Raw genomic sequence first — 9,544 nt, 5'->3', positions numbered from 1 at the left:
AAAAAAAATGACAAGAAACTTTCTCCTTATTAGGAATCACAGTGGATAGCTGGGCATGGTGGCACACACATTAATCTCAACACTAGGGAAACAGAAGCAGACAGGTCTTAGTGAATTAGAGGCCAGCCTGGTCTACATAGTGAATTCTAGGACAGCTAGGACTTTGTAGAGAGACCCTGTCTCAAAAAGGTTGTACATAGTGGAGGCAAAAGGGGTGAGGGAATAGTATGGACACTAAGCCCTACATTAGATGCGTGTCATATAGAGAGAAGCATGACTGTAGATTGGTTCTGCTAAAAAGAGCTGGGGATTCAAGAAGGAAAGCCTTGGTGAATACATTTACCAAAGCACGATGCTGGGGAGATGCAGAGGAGAAAAGGAAGGAGAGGAGATTGGGTAGAATTCCTAACCAGAATATAGTTTGCTGCTGCTCGTGGCTCAGGCCTCTAACTACAGGCTAAGACTGAGGAGGCAGGATTGCATGTTCACACCAAACTTAGGCAACTTAATAAGACCCTTTCTGAAAAATAAATAGCTGAATGAAATTACTGATGGTGGAACATTTGTCTAAAGTGCGTAAGGCCTGAGTTCAGTCTCCGTCCAGTATGGCCAAGATAAAAATATGATTTGTATTAAAGCAGCAATTTTTTTAAAATATTTATTTATTTATTTTACATGAGTACACTGTCACTGTCTTCAGACACACACTAGAAGAGGGCATCAGATCCCATTACAGATGGTTGTGAGCCACCATGTAGTTGCTGGGGATTAAATTCAGGATCTCTGGAAGAGCAGTCAGTGCTCTTAACCACTGAGCCATCTCTCCAGCCCCTTAAAGCAGCAATTTAAAGTTACATGACATATTTGGGAGTAAAGAGAATAGATCCAGACACTGTAGATATGGGTCATCACAGACTGCTTTAGAGACACTTGAGTTATTTCATCAGGAAGTTGGAGCTGTGACTGAACTTTAAGATTTGTAAAGCCCTTTTATAATATTCAAGTGAGTTTATTTTACATGTTTTTTTAAACTTTATTTAGGATATTCACATATTGATTGAAATTTTGAAACTTCTACAAATTGTTGCTCAGTTTACAGAAACAACTTCAATTTAGCATTACTTAATGCATCTAATTCTCTATCCTGATTGTTACCTTGTGTACTAAGTCATTAGTAATTGTTGTGGTTAACCCTGGTACTCATGACTGATTTTTTTTTTTATTTACGTCTTGAATTCATTTCACATCTTCTGTTTAACCACACTTCTCTTTTTGTTATTATTCTTTTTTATCCCCATTTTCTACTTGAGCTCAGTCATCTATTGTCTTTGTCTTGGGAGTGGCAAGTTGGGTACTTTTGTGACTAAGAAAGCTCATTTGCAGTATGAAAGAAAATATAAAGATCTTGTTTTCAGGGCTGGCGAGATGGCTCAGCAGGTAAGAGCACTGACTGCTCTTCCAGAGGTCCTGAGTTCAAATCCCAGCAACCACATGGTGGCTCACAACCATCTGTAATGAGATGTGACACCCTCTTCTGGTGTGTCGGAAGACAGCTACAGTGTACTTACATATAATAATAAAATCTTTAAAAAAATAAAAAAAGATCTTGTTTTCAGCCATGTCATAAATTGTCTTAGTGGTGTGAGGTAACTGAAGCTAATCTCTTCAGCCTGTAACACATTTTCCATTTTCTCAGTGCTTGAAAGTCCATGATTTACTTCTACCATGGACTGTACCTCTCAGCCTTTCCTTTCTTGAATCCTGGCCTAGTTTTTGTGTTTTGATTTTTCATGTTTTGGGCTAAAAAACAAAAACGAACATTGAATGAGAGTCCAAAATTTTACACTTTATGATGTGACAATCAGAGTTCTGTTTCATTCATTTCCAGATTCAGGGCTGCCGTTGGAAAGTTTAGGTTACCAAAAGGTAATTTTCTGGTACAGCAAGATGAGTATTGAGGGTTGGATGTAGATCAGAGCATCTTCAGTGTTTTTCACAATTGATTTATAGTTTGATCTATCAATCAGTGCTGAGATCACTGCTTCTGATGAGTACATACAAAATGACATAGTATGTTTAGGTCTGTTTTCAAAAATATTTGGGGCTTGGGGTGATGGTTCAGGTTCAGCGGTTAGGAACACTAAATGTTCTTCCAAAAGTCCTGAGTTCAATTCCCAGCAACCATATGGTGGCTTACAGCCATCTGTAGAGTGATCAGATGCCCTCTTCTGGTGTGTCTGAAGACAGCTACAGTGTACTTACATACATAAAGTAAATAATTCTTTAAAAAAAAAAAGAAAGAAAAATATTGGGAATTCTGTCCTAATCCCAAGCCAAAAACCAATATATATATTGTTTGTTTTTTGTTTTTTGTTTTTTGTTTTTTGTTTTTCAAGACAGTGTTTCTCTGTGTAGCCCTGCCTCCAACTCAGAAATCTGCCTGCCTCTCCCTCCCAAGTGCTGGGATTATAGGCGTGTGCCACCACCGCCTGGCAAAACCCATTTATTTTATTACAAGTTAATGACTCAAACAGCAGTTTTTAAAATCAGAAGTCCTAACAATATAATCCAAAGGTATAATAATTTGATACCTGTACTATAGAATAATTCTAAAGCCTCTCTTCTCTGTAATTAAACCTATAAGAGCAGAAGACTATATATGAAACATATGCTATAATTCATAACAGTCAAGTCTATGGCAAGGTGTTTGAGGCATTCATTGTTCATTGACATGCAGTGCCAAATGCCTGTTTTTATATTCACAACCCAGGTTTGTAGTGATGTTCCACAGTGTAATCTGGCAAGTGCTGCCAGAAACATATTTGGTTTCTTATTAATGTTGGTCATTTTATATTCAGATTCTTTTATTATTGTCAATTTTTTTGTGGAATCCGCCTTCACATCCAGGTCCTATCCATTCATTCCCATATTGTGTGCACACATGTCCCTTCCCATCTCCCTGGCAACATTGGATCATAACCCACACTTAAAGAAGCCATAGCTTAGATGACCAGATGAGAAACACAGAGGAATAGAGTGGAAGGTGGGAAGTAGTTTGAGCAGTTGAGCAAAGGCCAGGGTGGCAGCAAGCATTGTGAATGAGCCAACAGTTTCATAGAAGGTGCTGGATGTGGGCAGGAATCAGATTTTTACTACTTTCAACTTACTTAGCAATGGGAAGTCATTTTTATTAAATATACTAAATAATGACATTTCATGCAGATTATTCTGACTGCTTAACATGAGGTCAGAACTTCAGGGTTTAAAAGAGACCAGGAAGCTTATGGGAAAGTAAACTTTTTTAACTTGTTAGAGGAGTATGTGGCTGAAGAATAGGGAGCTAGGGTGCCCCAGGAGTATCCTGCGTGTGCTGCTCGCTCGTGTTGTCTTGTGCTGTGTGCTGTTCTTGCCTGCACTATGCTCCTCTTTCGAGCCCAGCTTTGAGTGTCACTGTTACAGCCCAACTCAGTCACTGTGATAGACAGTTGTTTCCTCTCGAGTAAGTTTTTTTTTTTACCTTTAGTATTTTTGTTATAAGTGACAAGAGTTAAGAAAATAAATCATTATGAAATATGTTTTTTACCTAGTCTGATCGTATCCCTAAAAGAAGTGTTCCAGTGGCATTTCAAGTGTTAAGCCTAGCTGAATTTCATAGGTCGTTTATGTGAGAGCAAGTCCCGTTTATGGTCTCACTCTACATAAGGTGCAATGCACTGAGAAAGAGCCATCTTGATGTATTTCTGACCTTCCTAAATGCTGTGCTCAGTGAGACTCTATTCACTCCTCTGCCTTTACAATATTCCCTGTGTATTTTTTGAAGAAATAAGCTGTATTTGAATTTAAAACAACTCTAATATTCATATGTTTGTGTTTATTCCCTTTCCCTCAGTCCCTCCCCCCCCCCTCTCTCTTTCTCTCTCTTTTTGATTTCTCAAGACAGGGTTTCTTTGTGTAGCCCTGGCTGTCCTGGAACTCACTCTGCAGACCAGGCTGTTCTCGAACTCAGAAATCCACCTGTCTCTGCCTCCCAAGTGCTGGCATTAAAGGCATGCGCCACCACTGCTCAACATTACCTTTCTTTTGATAGAAACTTATCCCTCTGTAATGACTTGTAGGTGAGGAAAAAAATAATCTTTATTTTGTGAATCTAAAATATTACTTTTTGGGCCAGTGAGATGACTCATTGGTTTGGGCTCAGTGGAAGGAAGGACTCTGGCAAACTGTGCTCTGACCTGCACACATATCTGTGAGGCCACCGCACGAGTCCAGATAGCTTTGTAACATCCAAATAAGTAAGCTAAGAAGGAACTGTAGAAGTTTGAGGAGTTTTCCACCATGTACATTCAGTTCTTACTGAAAAACAGGATAGCGGAAGGGAAAGTTTGGATAAAAAGCAAGTGCTATAAGAAGCAATTAAGCAAAGATTAAATAGTTTCTAAGATTTCAGTCTATTAATGAGGATTATAACACACATTGATTTCACAGAGTGGAAGTTGTTGGATTTTTCTTCATTTACTTGCTTAGTGTTTCTGTGTGTAATATCTGCATGTGTATGTATAATGGACATGTGTGGAGGTAAGAGGATGTTGTCTCCTCCCCTCACTAAACCTAGGCCTAAGCTGATCATCACAAACATAACACTCCTTCTGTCTGCCCACTTCATTCCCCTATGTGACAATAGGGTCACAGAACTTTGAACACTTATGCCTGGTTCTTTATATTCATGTTGGTGACTTAAACTTAGTTCTTCATGCTTGAACAGCAAACAGTCTTGCCTGCTGTCCCCACTTCCCAGCCTCTGGAAGTGCTAGGTTTGATTTGGAAAAATAATTTCTATCTTCTGTATACGTTATTCCTTCTCTGTTTTAGTTTGTTTATTTTGTTTTCCCTGAGACATGGTTTCTCTGTGTAACCCTGGCTGTCCTGAAACTTACTCTGTAAACCAGGCTGGCCTCAAAGTTAGCGATCTGCTTGCCTCTGCCTCCCAAGTGCTGGAATTAAAGGCATGCACCACTACCACCAGGTTTCTTCCAATTTTAAAATAAGATCAATGTTGATGGTTGGTTTATTTTATACAAAAATAGAGTAAGTTTTATCCTAACAGTATTTACTTATTACAGTGCTGTGTGTGAACTTTCTTTCATTTATTATCTTTCTCCTAATACACAGGAGTACTCTGAAGACAGTAACTCTGAGCCCAATGTGGATTTGGAAAATCAGTACTATAATTCCAAAGCACTGAAAGAAGATGACCCGAAAGCAGCACTAAGCAGCTTCCAAAAGGTGCTTCCAAAATATATTTCCAACTGGTTTTATGTCTTGAAGTTTATTTTGTTTTAATAATACTGTATATGTTACTTTTCTCACTGCTACGACCAAATAATCTGACCAAAAACAAGAATGTAAGTATTTTCTTCAGTTCACTGTTTAGGATGTAATAGTCCTTCCTAGCAGGGAAGCCATATTGACCAGAGCATGTTACTAGGATTCTTTCCATCTCAGTAGACCAGCGTAGTGGTTGAATGAGAGTAGCCACATGGACTCATATGTTTGGATGCTTGGTCCCCAGTTGGTGGAACTCTTGGGCAGGGTTAAATGGTGTGGCCTTGGTAGAAGTATGTCACTGGGGTGGACTTTTCAGGTTTCAAAAGCCCATGCCATTCATAGTCTCTGTGTCTCTGTCTGTCTTTCTGTCTTTCTCTCTATCCCTCCCTCTCTCCCTTCCCCACCCCACCCCACCCCACCCCGCCCCACCCCCCTTCTCTGCCTCCTACTAGAGGATCAATTTGAGCTTCCAACTGTCCCTGGTCCCATGCCCTGACTATCATGGACCTTAAGCTTCTGAAACTGTATACCTAAATTAAACGGTTTCTTTTATGAGTCACTTTAGCCATGGTGTCTTATCACAGCAATAGAAAAAGTTAACTAATATAACCAAGACGCAAGGAGAGAGACTGGACCTTGAAGTGTGGAACTAGGTTATAGCTTCCCAGACTTAAATTCCATTGATTTACTCCCTGTGGCTGGGCTCTACCCTCAGAGGGTTCCACAACCTCCCAAGACAACACCATCAGTTAGGGACCAAGTGTCAATCACAAGCGGCAGATATTTTATGTCCAAACCATAACAGGTACAGTAAATGCAAAGTGATTTAGTTCAAAAATGTGTATGTGATATTTATGATAGTTCTGTCAAAGGATTGCATTATGGGTAATAAGCATATATTTCAGAAAGTTTCCTGTTATCTTTTCTTCAAGTTGTCTGTAGGGCCCTTATCCTAAAAAACCACACTAGAGAAACATCCTCCTGGTCAGCAGTATTATTACTATAATCTTGTTGCTTCTGGGAACAGATCAATTGATTTCCTGATTTCTGAACAGTTGGTGGTTCTTACTTAAGATGATTCAGGGAGTCCTTTCTGGACATGCATTATCAAGTCCTCTTATGTAGCAGTTTAAGAGTCAGCTTACTGCCAGGCAGTGGTGGCACACGCCTTTAATCCCAGCACTTGGGAGGCAGAGGACAGCCTGGTCTACAGAGTAAGTTCCAGGACAGCCAAGGCAACACAGAAAAACCCTGTCTCGAAACACCAAAAAAAAAAAGTCAGCTTACTTACCCAAGGATCCCAAGAAGTCTCTTTTAAGTACTTTATTTAAATCCTTTTTAAAATTACACTGACAGTGAAATTGGGAGAAAATATTTTTCATGAATAGCTTATAAATTTAATTCAAGTCTTAGACATTGGGTGTCATTGGAAAATAGTGAAAAATTGATACCAAGACTAAAAATAAAAATCTCTTTCCATTTTAGGTTTTGGAACTTGAAGGTGAGAAGGGAGAATGGGGATTCAAAGCACTAAAACAGATGATCAAGATTAACTTCAAGTTGGTAAGATTTATTCTGAGACTCACCATGAGTAACTGCATGCAAGCCTCCTGCTGCAGAGCCCCATATGTTTCTTCTCTATAAAGTTGTTATACTGGCCTGTCCACCTGTGGACTGCAAAATTATGATTAGAGCATTGCTGATCTTTTTTTTTAATTAAAACTCTAATTAAAATAGTTATATTATGTCTTCACTTTCCTCCCTCCAATTCCTATGTTCTCTCTCTCCAATGCTAGTTTTTTTTTTTTTTTTTAATTTGACATAGGATTAAAAAAAAATGTCTTCTGTATGTAGAACTTATTCCTTAGGTATGTTTTCTGTGTGTTACTGCATATAGTGCAAGTGGATTATTTTTAGAGTGATTTTTTTGAAAAACTTACTTTGAAAGTTTATTTTAGAGTTTTCAAATTCTATTTATTACTAAGACTGGGGCCCTCCGTTGTCTCTCTTCCCACCAATAATCAATCAAATCAAAAAGGCCTGAGTATCTTCAGAAGATGCCTAGTGTAAAGTCCCTCCCTCTGCTACTCTGCTCCTGGTTAGCATCATTTCCCACCAACATTGTTGCAGTGGCCTGTTAGCTGCTCCTGCATCTATCCTTGTCTGCTACATCTGTCTTCTGTGCTGTGTTTACCCTTTCTGGTTCTACTTCTCACAGTGTACTCTTGTTGCACAAAAAACCTGTGCTTTCTGTTCATTTTTATCATGATATTACACCAGTGTATCCTATATTTAAATTAAAAAATTGAGAAACATAGATGAAGCAGTAGGTGAATGTCAACTGTAAGATGCTGTGATTTGCCAGAAAACATGATTCCTTTAAAACATATTATCTTCACATGATAGCAATTGTTTTGGTTTTAGTCCATTTAAATAGTGGACTGCCCTTAAGATTCAATTTTTCTGTTTTACCTTGAACAGACCTGAGAAGGATACAAAAGGATTATCTCTGTATCATAAATTACAGTCTTCCTGGTTTGCCATTTGCTTCTGGCAGAGCATCTGTAAATAGGAGACTACAAGAGTGGTCTCAGCTGTGTCTGCTCTCTCATTTTCTGGTAGGATCTACAGTAGAACCTATGTAGCTGTGCAGTGTTTGTTTGGTAGTACAGTTAGAAGGGTCTGTTTCACTTGCTCTGTGTGAGAACAAATTTACTTAGTCTTCCTTCAACCTTAAATTAGAATTAACATAATTTTTTAAGGTCCCTGTCTATATTTAGTCACATGGTCTTACTATGTAGTCCTGGAACTTTCTATGCTGACCTCGAGCTAACAGAGTTTCTGTACTTTCTATACTTTCCTCTGCCTCCCTAGTGTTAGGATTAAAAGAATGCACCACCATGTCCAGCTAACATAACTTTTTAAAATGAATATCTTAGAGCCATGAAGATAAGCAAGTAAAGAAAGGTGCTTGCCACCAAGTCTTGACAGTCTGAGTTCAATCCCTGGAACCCCTGTGGTGGAAGAAGAGAATCAACTCCCATTAACTGTTCTCTGGCTTCCACATTCATGCCCTAGTGCAAATTTTACTCTATATACCTTCACAAATAAAAAAATCTGGGGGGCCAGATTTTCTCATCTCTGTGATAAATTACCCTGACAAAAGCATCTTAAGGCAGAAAGGGCCTATTTTGGATTACAGTCCAGAGGAGTACAATCTAGCATGGTGAGGAAGGTACGGTGGCAGTATTAGGTGTTTGATCATGTCTGTGTGTACTTGGGAAGCGGAGTGTGAACAGGAAGTGGGACTGGGCTATAACCTTAAGGCTGTCACCCAAGGATTCACATCCTCCAGCAAGCCTCTACCTCCTGACACTCCTACAGCCTTCTCAAACAGTTCTCCAGCCAGGTATGTTTTTGGTTCTGAGCCTAGCCTTTAACGGCTGAGCCATCTCTCCAGCCCTCCAGCCAGGTATATAAACACAAGCCTGTGGGGGGTATTTCAGACTGCAACAGTGAGCTTCAAGTTATATAGGGTAAGATAGAGTTCAGAAGTACCTTTTTCTAAAATCCTGCTTTAGTGTAACAGTCATACAACATAATGTTGCAGTGGCAACAGAAACTGTGTCTATATATTATATTCTGCATGCAATTTCTACTTCTAGATCCTCCTCAGACCCCTGGGATGATTTTGTTACATGAGATGAGTTCTGGGACTTGTGATTGTTTGACCTCATGGAAAGCTAGCCAATTCAAGGGAAAAATAGAACTTGTAACTCCTGTTAGAAAGTTAGGGTGAATCTTTATTTCAGGGTGAAAGAGTGGTTATCTGCATAGCTGTTAGCCACACTTGAGAATTAAAATCTGCTTCTTTGGTAGGTATCTTAGTAGTTTTCCAATCACATGTGCTGTGCATAAAGAGTATTATTTGAAACTTGGAACATGTACAGGTTTCATTTGTTTATTAGGCTGAATTCTAACATTTGTGTCATCTTGTATGTAAGGTAACATGTCTGTATTTGTTCTTCCTCCTTCCTGAGAGCATATCATGAATTGTGGCAGGTCCACTTGTGGGCAGTAGTACTATATGCTGAATCGTACTCCTGTGGGCACTCATGTCTCCCAGTCATGCATTTTCCTTTCCTCACAGACAAACTTTCCAGAAATGATGAACAGATATAAGCAACTATTGACCTATATTCGGAGTGCAGTCACCAGG

General features: G+C 39.2%; 1 protein-coding gene across 1 annotated transcript in view; it reads left to right on the top strand.

The window, feature by feature from the left end:
- Positions 1–9,544, top strand: part of Cops2 (COP9 signalosome subunit 2) — a 31,156-nt gene that overhangs the window by 4,924 nt on the left and 16,688 nt on the right. The window contains exons 2-4 of the mRNA XM_031373255.1: positions 5,170–5,283; positions 6,811–6,888; positions 9,476–9,544. Of these exons, the coding sequence (XP_031229115.1) occupies positions 5,170–5,283; positions 6,811–6,888; positions 9,476–9,544 (261 nt within the window). The remainder of the gene's footprint in view (positions 1–5,169; positions 5,284–6,810; positions 6,889–9,475) is intronic.

This window comes from Mastomys coucha, unplaced genomic scaffold (assembly GCF_008632895.1).
Source record: "Mastomys coucha isolate ucsf_1 unplaced genomic scaffold, UCSF_Mcou_1 pScaffold15, whole genome shotgun sequence".
Classification (NCBI taxonomy): domain Eukaryota; kingdom Metazoa; phylum Chordata; class Mammalia; order Rodentia; family Muridae; genus Mastomys; species Mastomys coucha.
The sequence above is the reverse complement of the archived record's forward strand: the minus strand, read 5'-3'. Positions and strand labels throughout refer to the sequence as shown.